Source organism: Lissotriton helveticus, chromosome 7, assembly GCF_964261635.1.
Source record: "Lissotriton helveticus chromosome 7, aLisHel1.1, whole genome shotgun sequence".
NCBI classification, from domain to species: Eukaryota; Metazoa; Chordata; class Amphibia; order Caudata; family Salamandridae; genus Lissotriton; species Lissotriton helveticus.
In genome coordinates this window covers 384418268-384438913 of record NC_136068.1, presented here as the reverse complement: position 1 = coordinate 384438913, position 20646 = coordinate 384418268, and the positions used below count along the sequence as shown (strand labels likewise).

General features: G+C 43.5%; 1 protein-coding gene across 1 annotated transcript in view; it reads left to right on the top strand.

The window, feature by feature from the left end:
• The window catches only part of LOC144768499 (arf-GAP with SH3 domain, ANK repeat and PH domain-containing protein 1-like), a 1182076-nt gene that overhangs the window by 294047 nt on the left and 867383 nt on the right, over positions 1 to 20646 (top strand). Inside the window, exons 2-3 of the mRNA XM_078652209.1 lie at positions 12012 to 12084; positions 14393 to 14538. Coding sequence (XP_078508335.1) covers positions 12012 to 12084; positions 14393 to 14538 — 219 coding nt within the window. The remainder of the gene's footprint in view (positions 1 to 12011; positions 12085 to 14392; positions 14539 to 20646) is intronic.

The window sequence follows — 20646 nt, the reverse complement described above, 5'->3', positions numbered from 1 at the left end:
CTGCAGCGCTTACAGGTGGTCCAGAACGCTATAGCCAGATTTGTCCTGGATGTTCCCAAACGTTCGTCGGCCACGCTGGCCAGGAAAACTCTGCACTGGCTACCGGTAGAATACCGAGTCCGGTTTAAGGCTCTATGCATGACTTACAGAGCCATAGCGAAAAACAGCGATTTGGGAGTTGGTTCCATCATCTCCCTCTACACTCCCGGAAGGAGCTTACGCTCCTCCGGGAAATCGCTCTTGACAGTCCCCCGCACTCGAAAAGCTAAGTGGGGTGGCAGGGCTTTTTCTACCCTAGCCCCCAAATGGTGGAATGATCTTCCCCTCGATCTTAGGTCCCTGCCTTCCCTACAGAAATTCCGATGTGCCCTTAAAACTCGCCTCTTCCTGCAAGCCTATATGTAAGGATGTATGTTTTAAACTTTTGATGGTATTGTTAGGCGCCTTGACACCTTCGGGTTATTGTTTTGCGCATTATAAATTTTTATCAAATCAAATCATGTACTAGGGCCGTAAAAGGTCATGTCAATCATGGAGGTACCCTAACCCATAGTGCACCCTAGTGTATGTAGGTGTTGTTACTGTATTTTTAAGTGTCTCTTTCAACATAGCACTGGCCCTGGGCCTGGTTAGTCAGAGGCCAGGGTCATTCAGAGTCAGGTACCACCAGTACCAGTCAGCAAAAAGTTGGGGAGGGCCCAGGGCACAGATGGCTTTGCAAAACTAGAGAAGCACAAACCCAGAATTTAAAACACAACACCATGGTTGGAATTCTCTTTAAGAATCAGAATTGATTTCCATCCTAATTAACCCATTTCCCAACCTTAGGATAATGAAAGACTGGGTAGAAATCATAACGTTCTAATCTATACCTTGCAGTTTTCATGCAGCTCTTTGATGACGGTTAATAGCTCACTGTTCAATGTTAAGATTTTAACTTATAAACTGCGAATAGCAAAAGAATCTCAGACAAAAGCAGTAACTCACTGACCTATTTACATTATATGCATTTTGTGATCTGCGTGGTACACGTTCTTTGCAGCAGGCATATTAACACATTGTGGCTACCTTACCATGAGTCAAAACTTCCAGTAGTCAGACCGCTGATCTCTCTCAATAAAGATCATTAATCACCGAAGTTATCTTCACATTTTTATTCTTGCCTGAAAATTGCTGGAGACCAGGAATGCAGCAGCAGGTACTTTTCAAACCATAATGCACTTACAAACATGACGCCCTCACCCGAAGTCAGCGACCTTTTTTGCTTGGTGCATGAAGATGCAAGATTCATATACATGTTTTTATAACATTTGGTCTGATTACTTTGTGAATGTAAATAACAATAAAGCATAAATGCAAACTGTGCAGTCTTCTTGGATGCCACCAAAGCGTTCGATTCTGTAGAATGGGACTACCTGATGGGGATCTTACTCCATATGGGGATGCCCTTTTCTTTTGTCAACTGGATTCAGCTACTCTACACTCAGCCATGTCCCAGAGTTCTCCTTAACGGCTCTAGGTCAGCGATCTTTCCAGTGGCCAGGGGCAAGAAGGCAAGAGTATCCACTCTCCCCAGTCTTATTCGCCATAGCTTTAGAGCCCCTTGCTGCGAAGCTCCGACAGCATCATAACCACAGAAGCCTCATATCCCCGACCAGACAGCTGCTAGTGTTGCTCGCTCTATGCTGACGACATCACATTGTATGTCCACAAACCACAGGATAACCTCAACCCAATACTGTGGGAAATTACCAAGTTTGGGACAGTGGCTGGAGTGCAAATAAACTGGAGTAAGTCGGCGATATTCCCTTTGACCGACCACACCCGGCCTCACCAGCTGGATTATCCCCTGACGTGGGAATCAGACGACTTTAAGTACATGGGCATTCAGGTCACCAGGGATAGGGACGCTCTCATGAGGCTTAATTACGGACAGGCCATGGATAAGGTGACAGATAACATCTCCAAGTGGATCAGACTACCCCTCTCTATGGCGGGGAGAATTTCGCTGATTAAAATGAATATACTCCCGAAGTTCCTATACTTATTCATAAACATCCCGTATCACCCGGGAGCATTCTTTTTTCATTCGCTTCATTCACAGTTAGTGCGTCTTATTTGGGGGGGCAAGCAAGCACGGCTGAAGTTGACTACACTCATGCTGCCATACCGACTGGGAGGGTTTCATGTCCCTAACTTTGAGCAGTACTATTACAGTGCGCAGGCGCACTTCGTAGTCTACTGGTTTCACCCACCCCCGTATATGCCCCATCTTGCAGTTGAGGATGGATACATGGCCCCTGTCCCAACGGCTGAGTATGTATATACGCCTTCTAAGATGCGGAACGTAGACCCCTCAACGGTGCACTGTACAGTCCGAGCATGGAATTGGTTAGCGAAAACAGAGGGTGTACAACTGATGTACTCCTCTAGAGTGCCACTGCGCCATTGCCCGCTGGTGCCGGTCAGGGGTGAAAAAATTTGCCAACGCATGCTTGACAGGCTGAAGTTGGAGACATGGGGAGATCTATACCTGGGAGGGAAATTTCGCACAAAAGAGCAGTTTTTTGGTGAGCAGGCGTACTCTTTCATGGAACTGTTGCAGTACAAGCGCATTAGGCAAAGTGTTAAAGCACTAACTCTGGGGTTCCCGCAGGAACCGGAGACATTTGCGTCCCTACATTTAATGTTGCAACCAGAGGCCCCTACACATGTTGTTTCCCTGTCGTATAAGCGGGAACGTTGCACCCCTCTTGCTCACTCTGTTCGAGCTCGCCGGGAATGGGATGCCGACCTGGATAGTCCCCTGACGGATGAGCAGTGGGAGGCGGCTTGTCTCCAAACAGAGGCTATATCTGCTAACTGCAGGCTTAGGTTAGTACACTACAAGTTCCTTCACCGACTATACCATACTCCAGCGAAACTGCATAGGATACGCCTTAGAGAAGACGATAGATGTCAGAGATGTGGGCAGGAAGGAGCGGACTTTATGCATTTGGCATGGAGATGCCCGCACGTAGCTGCCTTCTGGGAGGAAGTCTTTGCAGGGATAACTCGCATGATTGGCATATCGCTATCTCCGACTCCCCTTAGAGCCCTGTTGGGGTTGGTGGGAGACATAACAACACCGCACAAACAATCCCTGGCAATAAGTCTTCTACTAGCGAGGAGACAGATAGCTTGCAAATGGGGTAGAGGCAGAGCCCCTAAATTTAAGGACTGGCTTCAGGATATGGCTGTTTGGCAGGAATACCTGCAGGTGTACGCAGAACAACTACCACTAAAGTCGCGGCCTCGTGACATATGGGGACCCTTAATCGCCTATCTACGGACACAGGACAGTCATCAGGGGGGATAGGAAGGCAGCACGCAGGAGGAATTAATGGAGATGGGCGTGTGACTGGTATATATATTATCTTAGAGGGCGGCGGTGGGAAGGCGGCGGGAGAGGATGCTGCGGAGGGAGGAGATGAAGATCAAAATGGACAATTGGAAGAACACCCAGAGACATTCTCTCACTTGGCGAGTGGCCTTATGTATATGGACTAATGACCCGGCTGATTTGTTGAGCTTTGCTATCCCAAGTGTGCGGGGAGGGAGGGGGGAGTTGTAGCTGACAGGGGAAAGCAGGAAGGGGGAGGGAAGAGACCTAGACATGGAATGTGAAATTGTACATGGAGTTGTATTGTATGGACGAGTTGCTGCATTTAAGATTGTATGTCATCCAACTATATGCAATAAAGGTTTTTGAAACTTAAAAAAAAAAAGCATAAATGCAAACTGTGACTACATGCCTGCTTTTCTCAATATTTCACTTCAAAACTATGCGACTGTATTTGTTTAACGGGCGGTGATTTGTATAGGGTCAATGGAAAGTCCACAAGGTTGTCCCTGTACCCCCCAGAATTTTAGTGTCTCCTACGCCCCTGGTTGCCTACAACTGGTGAGGAGGGGTTCAAATCTTGACCCCCTCCCCCCCTTCCCATAGAGCATGTGTTCACCAAAAGCAGGGAACTGGTGCTGGGCCGCCTCCAGCAGCAGGGCACCCACCCTCGTCTGTAGGAAAGTGACACAGTTCGAGGCAGTTTTTGCATAATTAAGCACCGCTGTGTTCATGATGACGCACCAGTAAATCATTATAATCTGAAAGGAAGAGGATGCCTTGCTTTTCGGAGAGGGACTGAAAATAATCTTGAAATGGAGCATTAACCAATATACGCCACACAAATTAAACAAGATCTCAGTAGCAACGAAAGCGGGCACAGCGAGCGAACGCATTCAACATACATGTATCAGAGCACAGTGTTTGGAGCCAGCTTCTGGCAATGACTCCTTTCGGTTTCGGTTCCGGTTCCACACGCATACTCGTCAACGCATTGACTCTAAAATGCGGGTGAAGTTAGGCTTTTTAGAGGACGAGCCCCTTTAACTTAGTCCTTAATTTGCTAAGCTTAATTTGTAAAATGTTAAGTGCCAGGGCATAGATCAGATAGCCACAGCAGTTTGCTCCACCCATCGCCCCTATCATGGGTGCCAGACGGTGCCAAAATAACTACTAACCATGTCTATCTCCTGCATGTGCGACAGTTCAGATTATTACAAAGCTAAAGGAATGGCTGGTGAGGCAGGTATTGGTTTTTTATGAATACAATCTACATTAAAAATTACTGTCATTCTGCTAATCTCTAAATTAGATTACCAGCGCCACCATCTGGCAGGCTGTCAAAAGTGCACTGTTGACAATTAAGTGCTGGTGCCGAGCACTGGTAACCACGGTCTCAAATTAAGCATTGCTAAACTGAAGGGAGAATGAATGGAGAATTAACGGATTTTTTGTGAGTTTTATAGGTTTGAAAAACAATGTTATCTCATTGAAGACACTTTCGTTTTCAGGATGGTGAGGGTGAGTGACAAGAATGTGACACCCAGTAAATGACGGTGCATTAAAATATATGCACAGAGTTATAGTGGGCAGAGAAGTTAGTTTTTAAAAGAGCATATGTTTCTAACTACCAGAAGCAACTCCAGCCTTTCTGGGGTTACTTAACTATTGAACAGCAGAGGACGTAAATGAAAGGGCCTCTAAAAATGTTAACTGGGCTGGACACTTTGCTGATAATCAAAGGCTGTGTTCGTGGTGGATGGCATAGGTGTGACATTGTCACTGGGCACATATGTCACGCTGTTGAAGGGACCATACCTAAGAAACTCATTTGCTTTTTGTCTTCAAATGCTGAACAGTCAAACGAATCATGTTTGAAGAAGGTGTATGGTGTTCATCAAGGCATTGTGTGGGGGCCGTCCTACCAATGTTTAGAACCAGAAGTAATTAACAACTGACAATGAAACCTGCATCAAGAATGCCCAATGATCATGGCATTACATTTAAAAACAATAACATTGATTTTTCTTAACAATCGGTTATCCATCAGGCCCGGACTGGCCCTAGTGGGCACCGGGCAATCCCCCGGTGCGCCGCATGGGTGGGGGCCGGTTTTGTTACAGGGCCGCTTTTGCAGCATAGCTGCAAAATCGGCCCTGTACCAAAATCGTCCGAAAACCGGCCCGGCAAAGACCTCGGTGGTACCTCCAACCGCCCCCCCCCCCCCCTCCCGAGTGGGGCCGGTTGTGGTTCCCAGTCCGGCCCTGATGTCTACTGTGCAGTCCCTGTTTACATTTCATACCTTTAACCTCATGTTCCACGGTATATGTGTCCATAGTGTTTTCTTTTCCCAAATGTTGTGTTTCTCTAGTGGGATAGGAGGGTTGGGATTACCTAAATGAAGACAGTATTCCCAAGGGGACACAGTGACCCATTCACAGGTAAAGTTTTTATCAGGGATGGAAGTTTCAATTCTATCTCCACTTCCTCAAAGCTGCTTCAGAGCACAAACAGCATTGGATGGATGGCAGAGAGGAAAGAATTAATGTAGGATGGGACTCCAGAGCCCCAAGACCTCTCGCACAGCTTCATGCCGCCTCTGGCGTGCATGTTTTAAAAAAGAAAAAATCCTTTTAAATCTATTCTCAAATGTTCCATCGATCCTCTTTAATCTTCTTTTACACTCGTGTTTCTCTTTTTTCTCCCAAATCCACATCAGAAGTATACTGCCATTTTTCAATTTTCTAATATTCAATCTGTGCCAATCCAGGCCTCTTCAAAGAATATGAATGATGCAAAAGTTCATCTCAAGCAGTCTTTTATTTCGCTTAAAAACCCAATGCATTTCAGCCTGTGTGCCCTTCTTTGGGGGTTACTGCTGTAAATATAAAAACACTAAGGACTAAAAAAAATTTAAAACAGGTTACAGCCCTCTTGACAGGAATTTCAGATATCCCTAGAGACCTTTCTTAGACCAGAATTTTCTTGGACCTCAGGCCCCATATAGCTGTTGAAAATGTACCAATTGAGAAGGTAACCGGTCCATTCTACATCCTCTCAGTGCTGTTATATGGTCCTTAAAGCCCATCAATGTGCACAATGGCCTGATTCAGCATATACGTTGCTTTGTGTATGCCATGCAAAAGAATAAAACGTAGTCATATATAGCTTAATTCCTTGCTGTGGGCTGTATACCTCCTCGGGGGGGGGGGGGGGCAGGCATTTGGGATAAACTTAAAGGACTGTTTCGTAAACAAAACAAAAAGGTAGCCATGTCTTACCTAAAAGTCGTGTTAGTGGTTAAGATTTGTTTTTCTAATTGCTTAAATGTTGTGGATGAACCATTCACGTCCTGGGGACCCTAAACCACAGCTCTAGTGCTGTACAGAAACTTGCAAAAGATAAACAAAATGGAGGTCCTTTGATACTAGCCTACATGGCAATCAGCCTAACGGGCAGTATGTTTTGTAATGAGGAATGGTTACCTTTGCTCATAAGATATTAACCTTTATTCATAAATGCCTCAGAAATTCACAAAAAAGTAAAGTTATGATTCCAAAGCAAAACCTAAAAAAATACTGAAACTTACTGCTTATTATAAACATACAACTGTATCCCCTTCATGCTCAACTTATATGTATACAGAACTCTTCATCACCTGTGCAATGCAACAAATCTACGCTCAGATAGAAAAACAAAATATTGCAACCAGTGATGTCTATATGGAGGAGAGTCAGTCACCGGTTTAGCTGTTTTATACACTTTCAATCAAGTATTTTCTTATAAAATATTATAACCTCTTTTTAAGAAGTTTCCCAAAGACTGAGGATATTCAATGTGTAGGTAGCACGGCTGCTGTATTTGCATCACAAAAAATTGAGGGCCTAGAGCGCATAAAGGTCCAGCATACATGCTCTACTGTTAACTCTCAAAAGAAAAAGGTAGGCTGTTCCTAAAGGGGACAAAGGACTAAGGGGAGTAGGTCAGAGAAAGGAGTCACTACTATGGTAATAGTTAATTTTTGGATATGGGGCCCTCACACAACCTGTGGGTGGAATGCTTAATCATTGGGCTAGCTCCTCGTCGGGCAGGTGCTGCAATGCCTGACGTGCACCCTCAAGGGGCCTCTTTATCAGATATCTTTTTCCAAAGCTGTGATGTGAAGTGCACGTTAAGGGCCCATTGTGGAGATTGAGGAAACATAGATTTTGATGTATTGATTAGAGATTTAAAAAAGGCTGGGCAAGTCTCAAATAACATTTTAATCCATGAGTATGTCTGACTTATTAAAAATGTGATGTCACCATTGGAGACAATGATCCCTCGTGACTTATAAGGTCAACATGTTTCATAAAGTCAATTAGTCAAGATGTGGTCTAGGGCAATTCTTCAGAACCGTAAAATGTATAACTAATCTACACAGTGTCTGGGACAAAAGATGCAACAAGTAGTGTCCAAACACTAAGTACGCTATAAGTGTACCTGCAAAAGGTAAAATTACTGACCTTTGTCCCCTTTAGGAAGAGTATACCTTTTTCTTTTGAGACTTAACAGTGCTGTATTTGCAGACTTGTCCATCAAAATGTGATCTCTGGATCCGGTTGACTGAGAAGTTTGTTTTGTCCACCTTTTACTCAAGCCTGTGATCTTGCAAACAATCAGTGGAGACATGTCAGGCATGTTGTGTACACACTAAGAAGTGGGAGGGCTAGGTAAGAAGGGGTCAGAAAAGGTTCTCACCCAGCTATATATGCCAACTTATGGATACCAAATGTGCATTGCAGGTATCCCTGCTATGAAAGTACTAAATACCTAAGTTATGGTTAGCTCTGTAGCAATGATACCAACGAGGTACTATTCAGAACCTCATGTAGGTATCAAGGACCCCCTGGTAAGGATAGACTCCTGGGTCAGGGAAAACAATTTTTTGTGAAAAAGTATACACCCAGGCAGACTTCAAGCACAAGAGACTGGCTAATTAAAAGAACATATTATATAAACATTAGACAAGAAATTAGTGCAAAGGACTGTAATGATATCAAAAAATATTTTTTAATTTCAATATTTTAAAAGAGATAAATACATATAGGTCTATACATTAGATATACACAATAAAAAATTATTCATTATTTTTGTGTGACTTATCCTTAGTACATCATAAAAAACCAAAACAATTTGATAATAAAATAATTTTTTGAGTATCTCCAATTTTGCAGAGTTGGGCTGTGTGTGTCAACGCGTTTCGACAAAGTATTTTGTCTTCATCAGGACAAATGAATGTTCAGCCACTTTTTCTACGAGCAAAAACTGATAAAAGCCATTCTCAGTTAATGGATAAAAACTGTACAGACTTGATGAAGGGAGTGAGGCACCTTTCCTTTAGTATTTGAGGTAGGTATGTGATATCTGTTTACACAGTCTTCACTGCTTCCATCTCGCTTCTACCTTCATATAATCTTCACTGGTTTTCAGGAAAAGAGACAGCGAAAGTTCCCCGTCATTTTCTGTTGCTTTAATATGTTGTAACGCTGCGTTGTTGCTCTTCTAATCGAATACCTCTTTATAAGATTCGGTTTCTCAAAGAAAAGATGGCTAGAAGGCGATATTATAAGTTGGTTCGTTTCTAACAGAGTTGAGGGTAGGCGGGTTTAGCTGGAAGTTTGTGACTTTGTAAATACGATTTAAGATCGGTCCTCAAAAACACTTTTTCGAGCAAAGTGGTCGCTAATGGCTTTTTTTCCCGTGCTCTTTCTCTTCGTTCACTTGGTCAATGAGGTATTCCAAAAAGCAAGTGTTGTCCGTTAAAAGATACAGTGCCCGCTAAACCGTTCTCTTACTCAGTAGTGAGAGGCGCGTCTGCTTCCTTCAGCGGTTCGTGTGGAAATGGAGGCATGGCATCAAAAATTCCATCAACGACCTTTAGTGGTGGAATCATCATTGACATGGTCAATGACACCATTGACGTGAAACACAATTGCACCTAATGACATTTGAATGCTGTAAAGAGAGGTGCAGTAATGTTTGCTCTCCATGATATCCACAAGAACATCTTGGAGCTGACAATGGTGCTTGGGCCTTGCAACTGCAATTAAAGTCTGTGAGTATATCTATTACTTCATAGTATGACGGCCTGAGCTTTTCGATCTGCGTAAAGACATCCAATTATTGGCCGGGATGCTGCAGGTGTCAGTAACCTCTCTACAAAATCATTGAGGGGACATATATTTTGTCTCCTTCCGCATATGATCTCATAACTGAGGACATCTGTGAGTTCATCTGAGATGTTTAATGTGAGGTCGCCAACGTTGCATTGGGCTATATTGATTCATAGATAACCATCATCGCTGCAGCTCAGTGTTGCTTAGGTTTCTGATCACAAGTGTAACATCAGTGTAAGAGTTTTTTAGAGTGAGTCTGTATAATGTTTTATAAAGAAGTGCTTACCTTTATGTCCAGTTGATCTTTGTGGACTATTATGTGGTCTTATTCATGTTCTAAATTAGATTTAAAAATATTTTATAGAAGAATTGTATGTAAAGTGATGGAATTATGTGCAATTGTTGATCTCGTAAGAGATCTAAATCAATAAAATTAAATTGAAATTGTGGACTATTAAATTTTCAGCAAGAGTGTATTTTGTTCAGGTTTGCAGCAGGATTGGGGGTAGCTTGTGATCTTGCACATAACACAACCTTTCCAGGTACCGTTTCAAGTTCTTTAACCCCTTGGCTGTGTGGTAATTCCGCTGCGGCGCTGGGGGGTAGGAGGGGACGTGCGGCGCCGCCATGCTCGTGACAGAACCAATCCGTCACGAGCCACGGACGCGCTGTGCTTGTAACGGAGTGGTTCCGTCACAGCCCCGCCCGCTCAATAGAACGCTCAGGACAGGCGCAGAATTGATGTCGCGCAGGCGCGGCGGCCGGGCCGTGACGGAACCACTCCGTCAATAGCACAGCGCGTCCGTGGCTGGTGCCGGAGTGGTTCCGTCACCAGCACGCAAAGGGTTAACGTGGGTTGTGCAGGAGAGAACTGGACGTGCATGCATCATCGCAGCTACGATATTGGCCCCCTCCAGCAAACGAATTCCATTTGAATTCACTTACCATTTGATGAATGGCTGCAGGCATTGTCCAGTGGAAACTGTTTTTATCATTTAACTTATTCAACCAGATGAAGGGTCTTCTCCAAGGTGCAGACGCGTGCAACTACATGCTTTTGTTGGTCTAATGAAAAGAGCAAAATGATGTGCCTGAAACCACATATTTTGCTCTCCGAGGAAATGTTGAGCTCACTGTGTCAAAGTTGAAACAAGGTCAATTTACCTCCTTGGATTGAGGAAAGTCTCTTACTCACATCCGCATCTACTGAGCTTGCAAGTAGGCCCCCAACCCCATTTGCCCTGTCCCTGTACAGCATACTTGGCAAACAGCATTCTAAATTTGGCCATGTTTGTTTCCAATTTAGTTCTGCTTTTTTTGTGGTATAAAACGTTAGTTATAGTGTCTTATCTGTGATGTCTTACCTGATGCTGGCCTAGAATGGAAAATGTTGATTTTCACGGATCAGCTTTGCCAACAAGCATAAAGAATTTGTACGGAAGTAATTAAGCTAAGTGTACAACGTCCCCTTGAACACATGTTGCATTATGCCACAGTGCCAAGGAAAGATGCACCCTTTCATATTTTTCACGTTGATCGACAGAAGCATGAGTGGGTCATGATGGTAAATGACAGCTGCTCTTATGCTAGGATTTATTTTGATGTGTGTAATCTTTTGTTGTTGCAATGTACACACAATATTGCTCTTCTCCATCAAGATGGTCGGTATATTACATTCTAATAAAAATTAAATGTTGAGTTAACTGAATTGAGCAGGGCGTTATCCTTCCATCCTCCCAGTGAAATCATCTCCCCTGTTAAAACCCTATTGTCAGAACCCCGCTTAGAGGGCCACGGGGCAATCAGGAGCTTCTGGGCCCAACTGTGGGGTTTGAGGCCTTTTTTCTCCCAATAGACCCGGGGCCCAACCTACTATGAGTCCCAAGGAACTGGGCCAAGTATCCCCACCCGCACTTGACTTTCAGTGCTAGCTCAGGTAGAGCAATCCACGTCTTATGGGGGGCGAGGCGATTTGGGAGCTAGATACAGGGGAGTAAACACACATGTGCTGCATAGATCTACATAATAATTTGATGTGTAGGCCAAGGACAGTGACTCCAGTGATAAACATAAAAAGGCCTGTTCACTTCTACTGATCACTACACGGTATGCTGCTAACAATGCACTCATGCTGCTTAACTAGTGATAAAGGCTGTAGCCTTCCGCCACTATGAGGGTTGCGCTTTGGGTGCGCCTTCGGGTCTAACAAGGCAGTAATACGTGAAACAAGCCTATGTCATTGCGCACACGCATGATCCGTGTTCACCTATGACAACAACAATCAGCAGTAGAGATCCATACATCATTGCCTCTGGGGTACTCAAGGCAGGGGAACATGTCCTTCACCATGTGAGGGACTTTTCCATCTCAACACTTATATACTCTGGGAAATTTCAGGCAATTAAATTTGACGACTCTTAAAAGTAGCGTTATCTTTCTTCTTAAATAATTGGGTATTTTGTTGCTTTTAGGCACTGGATGCGGATCGAGTGGTGTTGCAAAAAATGAAGAAAGCTGCTAAGGCAAAGCATCTATCAGGACAAGGTAAGCACCTTTTCATTCAATCTGTTGTTACCCTGTTTGATTTAAAGGCACTTCTCAATGAGCATATCATTTTTATTTCTTTTTTTGGGCATGGAATTTTAAAAGGACTTTAAATGCAATTTGTGTGCTCTGAGGAAATGTTGATCTTACAGTGAAAAAGTTACACTATGTTGGCCAATTAAACTCCCTTCAATGATTGTGTAAAATATCTTTTTCACTTTCCTATTGTTCACAATCTATGATCAATTTTGTGGTGTGTCTATTCACCCTCTGTGGTGTTGGCAAAGAGTTTGCCAGTTTTAAGCATTGAAAAATCTGTTAAACTAACCAAGTTAGAGTACTGTCCTGGCCATTGGGTCGAGCCAGGATTATGGTTCTTTATGGATAAGTAGAAAGGAGTTATTAGTAGAATAGAACACATATTCATAGTAGGAATCAGACAGAGTGTGTATATACTGAGAAGCCCATGAGGTGGCTCTCTCTATTGGTGTCTATCAAAGAGTATGTTTGCTTTAGACTCAAACATTGGTAATTCAAAGTGTGCAGCGAAATATATTCAGGGTAGTAGGTATAACAATTCAGCAGGTAGTAGGGACACTGCATGGTGAACATTTTTACATCCATACATGGCTTAGCGACAACACCTCTTGTTTTCTGAAAGTATTTTTATATAAACCAGAATATTTACCAGAAAGTTTTCTTCTGAAAGTTGGGCGCAATGCCACAGTTTGAAGCAGGACTGGACTTGCCATTTGGCCTCTTTGACAATTCACAGGTAAGCTACAGGCTTAGGGTCTGCTTTCAGGGCTGGATGGTCTGATATGACCCAAGCATGCCCCTATGGCCCTATAATATCTCTGGACTCTACAGGGCGGTGGTAGGTTAAGCATTTCTGCCGGGGCTTAGTTTGATTTCGAGTCGGGCCCTGCTCTGTAGTCACAGCTGGCGAAAGTGGGGTATGTTGAAGAAATTATTTACCAAAACAAGCTCTAAAGCAGGAGTTCTTATCATGCGGTCTTGGGGACACCAGAGGATCCACCGCACCTATTGAGGGTGCCCACGACTGTTTAGAGAAGTAAACATTATATTTAATAAAGTATTTATAGATAAAGAAGTAAAATTGAAAATTTTAAATAATTTGTTTAATAAATTAGAATTTCAAATTGGGCGCTAAAAATTAAGTTGGTATCTCAAGCTTGATGTTTTTTGAGTAGGGTATGTACAGCAAAAAGAATATGGTATAGATGATAAGTCGACTCAAGGAAGCACAAACAAAATGAAAGCACGCATTAGGAGCAAAAAAGACAAAGTAATAATGAAGAGTTTAGCATATCTGTTCGCTTTTAAGAATTAACAAACACATTTAGAAAAACTGCACCCTTCCCATTAAACTTTTGATTTTTCTAAAATATTTGAATGTGAATTAAACAAAATATTTCAATATTTGTTCAATTGTATGCTGCATACATGTTTCTGTATCTTCGTGTATTGTTCTGTGGTTCAATCATAGAAATTATTTTAACCGAGGGTCCCTGCTTCCAATAATGACTCAGGGGTCCCTCGATTCCACTAATGATTCAGTAGGGGTCCACAGAAGTCAAGAGGTTAAGAACCACTGCTCTAGATGAGCCTGAGTGATTTCCCCTACAGTGTTTTGAGTGTTTCAATAGTGTATACTCTTGGGTTGCTATATTTTAGCAAGTATGTTGCATGAGATTCCCAGTGCTTAAAGGTAAAAGTTCAAGGGCAGTGCAAAGTTTCAACTTATTGTGGATATTCTTTACAATAGAAATCCCTTACGTCTGAAGGTTGGCGTGCAGCCTGCCTTTACACACAGGGGAATGTTTTACATTTACAGGATTTGTAGTTTTACTAATGTGTGCTCTAATCAAGCACGGTGGATGGTTGCATTGTGGTCAGGAATGAATACCTAGGCCAGTGTATGCATGGGTTTGGTCTTCATCTGTATGCAAAGATTTATGATGACGTATGCCTTCTGAAGTTCTGGGGGACCGTAGGATGCTGAGGACTACTCCATTAGGAGGTGTCGATAGGGTTGGTGTGTAGTCTTCTGGTTTTGATGTATTGGTTGATGAAATATGTGCGCCATAGCTCCTCAAACTGGCCTCCAGTCAGTTAAAGTGAAAGGCCAAATAGTGCAGTTCATACCCTGTTCACTGCGCCCTTAACTCTGAATATTTGGCAACAAACCAACAATGTGTGACCCTAATTAGAGGCTTAGCTTTGCTAAACATTACATACTATGGATAATGACTTCACTCACACTTCTTCAAAAATATATTTTCAGATCACATTATCCACTTGGAAGCGTATATTGCTGCATTGGAAAAGTTTTCAACTAACTGTATAAACAACGGAGAAGAAGAGCTGGCGACTGCCTTTAAGACGTTTGCTGACCTGTCCAAAGAATTGCTTACCCCCATGAAGAATGTGGTATGGCTTCTTGTTACTGTTCATTTTGAGTTTTGTGAAAGCTGTTGATTAATGGCCATTAGACCTGGAATTCTCGTTAGGCTTGGCAGTAGTGGATTCAAAGGTGGGGGCAGCATTGTACAGGTCATTGGTGAGGTGCAATAATGATGCACTTGAAAAACTGGTGCAATCAAACGATTAATATCCCTTCAATGATAGCTGTGTTTGAAAATTACCACCTCATCCCATTTTACCCATTCCTTACACATGTAGTAGTGAGGCCCTATTAGCACAAATGAGATTGCTCTGAATGCACCTGCAGGAGTGGTTGTGCTGTGAAGAGCCTATGGCCACAGGACACAAAGAAAGGTCACATTAAGTTGACTGGCTATAGTAAAGTAATGAATTATATTTCATGGAGCGGAGGTTCATATTTTCTTAAATAAATAAGCTTATCCAGTTTTGTATGTCTCTCCCTGCAACCCGCTCAGCCAGCAGAATTGTTGATTTAGGAGTTGCCTTGTCTCCTATTTTTTTAGGCCGAGCCTGTAACAGCGCGCATGCGCTGTTCTGGCAAAGACTTCATGTAGGGGCTTTCGAAAACTAACCTAAGAATCGCACACACTTGTGCGTGTGCTTTTTGTTTTGGCCCACGCTATTGACCTTTGCGTGTTTTTTTATGACAAAGACAGCATGCAATTGGCCAAAGGCGGGCGCATTGCTCCGCCCATGGCCTATTGGTGTCGGTTACCCGCAAGGCCGTCATGTGGTTTCAATTAACGGGCACGATAATTGAAGCCAGATGTCTCGCTGTGTTCCGGGTGCACCACTCGCGGGCTTGTTCTTTTTTGGATACATTTCACAGGGAAGCAACCAAATGAAAGAAGGAAAGCGAGGTTGTGAACCGTTTCTTCAAGTCACGGTTTTCAGTCATTTATTTCGTAGGCACTCTTTTTTCCCCTCAGCACTTGTGCAGGTAGTGGGAACAGTTCTTTATTGATTATTTGATGATTGAATCGGAGTGCACTGGTGTACGAAGCACTTGATCAAACTCGAAGGTGCGCATGAAGTGTACTCATGTGTACTTGTGAATCTATCATGCAAAGGAGACAGGGGAGATAAAACAATTTGCTCAAAATCACACAGTGATGCAAGTCGCTGAGCCGTGACTTAACAAATCGGGGCCTTATCTACTTTGCAACACATTGCGCTTATGAGCATGCGACTGTGAACTGATTCATAGTTTTTTTTTATAATGTATGCAATGCAACACACTTAAAGATACAATCCTCTAATAAGTACATCTTTGCATTTGTCCCGGTAAAAAATGCTATTCGTGAAATATGTGCAATTCCGAATTTCACATTTTAGAAAACCTTTTTTGATGGAGCACGAGTTGCAAGCGAGAAAAGTTTGTTCCAACATGGCAGGCTGTATTTTGGTGACGCAACTGGCGCACATGTGTGTAGTTATGTTATACGTCATTACGTGGCGCGCGTTCTGCCATTGATGTGGCCACTCAGTACAGACTGGGTTCAGGGGCTGCGCTAGCTGGGCATACTGACAACGGCAGCATGAGGGAGGTGACGGGGTTCCATCACCCTCATGTATACATGATGGAGTTAGAAGGAAAATTAACAATTAATTAATAAGTCTCAAAGCATTTATTGTGTGCTCAAAATCAAACTCTCATGCCAGGCAACTTCATTTGGCCGTGCTGCTAATTCATTTACCATGAGAGATGCGCGTACCAGTCCTCTCTCTGGCTGCATGTTTAGGGTATTTTGAAACTATAACTGCTGACACTCTTGCTGTGGTACAAGTGAAAGAAGACCACAGTGGTGTAGAGGTTTTCTAACACATATATACACAAAGCTGCTTCTTTAGAATGTAAACTACACATATTCCTCCACAGCGGCATGGAAAGTACAATCAAGGCATATTAGTCAAGTGATGTGGAGGGTCAGCACCGACTCTAACAAGCATTTGCAATGCAATAGGTCTCGCATATATGTGAGTTTGAGCTATTTGCATTGTAAATTACAATGTCTTTTATTTATGATTTGTTTTTTAAAATAAATAAAAGGCATTGTCATTTGCAATGCTAGTAGCTTAAACTATCGCAAGTGCGAGACCTGTTCTCTCAGGAGGTCATGATTTTTGACTATTTGAAAGGGGACTATAAATTAAATGTATTGATTCTGTCTTTTCTAGTTTAAAAAAGCAAAAATAGTTCCCTGTTGACAATATGGCATATTCTTTGGTTTAGGGTCATTCGTTGTCTTGTTTTATATTTTGATTAGAGTGTGAAAAATGTGTGTGATTGAAGGCTATTTGAAGATATGGTTGGAGACCCCCAAGGATCAGTGGATGGGCAATTTTTATTTCCCTGGGTATTCCTTGCAGTTTCGGACTACCATGAAAAGAAGTCAATTCTTTCGTGCTCCTGTCCCCAGTAGTTTGGAAAGAGTTTGCATTGCCTTGCAAGACACTGCTGAGTTTACTAGACAAAAAGGCAATATTAACAGTACTGAAGGAGGTACAGGGACAGGGCTGGTACTCTTTGGTGTTTCTGGTGAAGAAGTCCTCACAGGAATTTCGGCTGATAATAGATCTAAAGGATTTGAATCTCTCCCTTGGTACAATCCACTTCAAGGTGAATACTCGACAACATGTGATTCCTTTGATCATATAGGAGGGCTATTTGTATGCGCTGATATGGAAAGAGCATCAGGAATACCGAAAGTTTGCAGTGAAGGATGCTCATTGTGAATTCTAACTCTTACCTTTCGGTCTGAAAGCTTCATCCAGATTTTTCACCAAAATATTGTCTCTGGTAATATCAATTCTGCATGAAAAATCTGGAGTTCCTGAAGCCCAGTGATATTCACTGCAGATGTCAGCAAAAAAGGCTGGGAGAGGAAGTGCTGCGAATAAATGTTAGGATACTAACAAAGAAGGAGGATGCCACATAGCCTCGAATTGGGGACCACAAATGAGACAGACATTCAGGGAAGGGTGGTGGTGATAAGAACAGACAATTCAGTTCTCTCTAAGCAGACAACTTGGGACAGGTTCTAGGTCTTCACACCTACTGGTGCAAAAGATTATGGGTTGGGCAGTCTCCCAGACAAATTCACATTCAAGGGAAGGACGATTTTTTCCTTCTTCAGAGAATCTCAGGGCACTTTTTTTCAGGAGATTTGCAGAAAGTTGAGGAATCTGACAGTGGATCTGTTTTCAGACCATCAAAACTATACTTCCTTTGTGGTTTTTATTTTGCAGTTTTTGATAAAACCCTCCCCATCATGGTTGATGTGTTTACATAGGCGGCTTAGACTCTATCATACTCTTTCTCTTCCATTCCTTTGATTCCACGAGTACTATTCAAAATTCAGAGAGAGGGCAGATGTGATATTAGGTTGTCCTTATTGGCCAAGAAGACAAAGGAGATTCTAGTGGTCTGTTGCGCTCTATAGATCCATACCATCTAGTTCTTCCACCACTGCTGCCCCTAACATCTCTGCAGCAGCTGAGACTGGCGGTATGCAGGTAGAAAGGGAAGGTCTTAGGAGTTTAGAACTTTCTTTTAGTGTCTATTTCCATGTAGGCTACTAGAAGAGAACCTATTCGAATGGCATATAATAATGTATGAGCCTCTTTTTTTCAAATTGGTGTGTGAATAAGAACTTGTCTCCTGACTTTTATCATCCAGGTGACATTTGGGAGTTTTTGCAGGGTGGTTTTAATAGAAGTTGACCAATTGTCACCTGTAGATTAAGTTGGCTGCTTTAAATGCATTTCATTTCCTTAAGAGTTCTCTTCCTAGGGCTGAGAATTGGGGTTTGAAGCTCTTTAAAGGTTTTAAAATATTAAGAGCAAGAGTGAGCAATAGGTTTTTAGTTTGAGACTTATTGTTGGTTTTTGGAAGTCTTACATAACCTCCCTTTGAACCTTTAGAGAAAATTTATTTTACCTTTCTGATAATGAAGGTAGTTTTTTTTAGCAATCATTACTACCTGGAGAGCTAAGTGTCTCAATAAATGTCCCTCTATATTTGAAAATATTTGATGATCTGATTGTCAAAGGAAATAATTCTACTGTTTTAAATTCTAATATTTCAAAACGGAACAATAGCAGATTTTGTGTTTGTTAGATGTAGCCAGAAAAGTAAACATTTACCTTGAATGATATTCTGAATGGATGAGGAAAGGAGCGAGGAGATAATGCCTTGATTAATTACCGGTAATATTAATTACTCTGGTTTCTCATACCTCGTCCCAGTACTTATAGTCCCACCCTAATTAGGAGGGAGGTCATGTGGGGAGTTTAATAAAAATAGGGTATGGCATAATCATAACCCCCTTTAAATACTTAAACGGGTGGTGTTTGTTGTTCAAAAAAAGAAAGCGGAATTGGGAGGGGGTGCTCTTAGTGAGGTGGTGCCTCACTATTGCATGAGCAAGTACTGGGACAAGGAATTGGATTAACGTAGATCACTGGCAAATAATCACGGCATTTACCAGCATTTTATTAGAAATAAGAGTATGGGAGAAAATGCCCTCTTTCTGCATGGTTGCCCCCTAGTTTTGCTGAACTGCTGATCTGCTTTGACTGAGTGTGCCCTGGGCTACTGCCAATCAGGTACCCAGAGCCTATGTTCTTTCCCTAAAACTGATTTGAAGACCAAACCCAATTGGTATCTCTGGCCACAGGTCAGTCCCTTGTAAATGGTACCACATGAACCCAGGGCACTGTCACCAGGAAGGCCTCTAAGGGCTGCAGCGCTTATTGTGCCACCCTTAGAGTCCCTGTACTTTCACACTCACACACTACCTTTGCAGACTGTGGGGCCCATTAGGATGTCTGGCGGATCGCCACCACCATGCAGGTGGTGGCGATCTGCCAGACATCCTTGCCTGCCAGCCACCCGCCCGCCACCCATTTCCCCCACCGCCATATTACTATGGCGGGGGACCGTGGCGGATGGAAACACCGTCTGCCGCTTTTCCGCCCGGTCGCCTTGCGACCGGGGCGGAAAAGGCTTAATATGGTGGCGGTGTCTATCAGACACCGGCATCCATATTAGTATGGGCTTTGGGAGATGCCTGCCGCCACGTAAAGGCAGGCGGTCTTCACTTTGGGGGCCCCCTGCGGGCCCCCACGGTGAAGGCGAGGTGGGGGGTGCACATGGGGGCTACCTGTGGTACCCCCCTGCATTTGCATACACAATGCGGCAGGCACCGCGCGGTGCCTGCCGCTTTGTGTATGCAAATGCATTACATGCATTTTTAGCATTGTGGCAGGTGGTGCTGAGAGCACCGCCCGCCACAATGTTTAAAATGCAGGATGCGCCCGCCACTGTGGTAGGCGCATCCTAATACCCCCCCACGGGACCCCTGCCCTTATGGCGGGCGGTCCCGTAATCCGATAGGATGGCGGGCGGACTAAGTCCGCCCGTCATCCTAATGGCCCCCTGTGTGTCTTGGTGCAGAACAAAATGAAGAGTCGATATGGCACACATCCCTGTGTGCCATGTCTACAACCACTACCCTGGCACAGATCAGTCACCCATCTAGCTGGGTGCACTATGTCACTGGTGAGGGTACAGGTGCATGAGCCCTGTACCCCTACAGTGTCTAAGTATATTCTTAGACATTGTAAGTGCAGTGCTGCAATTAAGAGTATATGGTGCTGGGAGTTTGTTATTACAAACGCCAAAGTACCATAATGGCTGCACTAAAAACTGAGAAGTTTGGTATCAAACTTCTCAGCATATTAAACCCACATGGATTCCAGTGTGGGATTTAATGACAAATGCACACAGAGGGCATCTTAGAGATGCCCCCTGAAAACGACCGAATACTAGAGTCCAGGCTGAGTGGCTGCTTTCAGCTGCCACCACCAGGCATGTTTCTGGACCCCTTGGTCGAGAGCCTGCTGCTCTCGGGGGTCTGAAAAAATGCATATCCTGGGACGAGGTGCCAAGCCACCTCCCTCAGGATGAGCAGGGTCCACGAACGGGAAGGTTCAAAGGCTTGCCTCCTTTGTTAACTTCCCCAGGCCTGTTGCTGCTTTCAGGAACTGGCCCCTATGGGTTCTGACCCCCACATTGTGCGGGAGAATCGG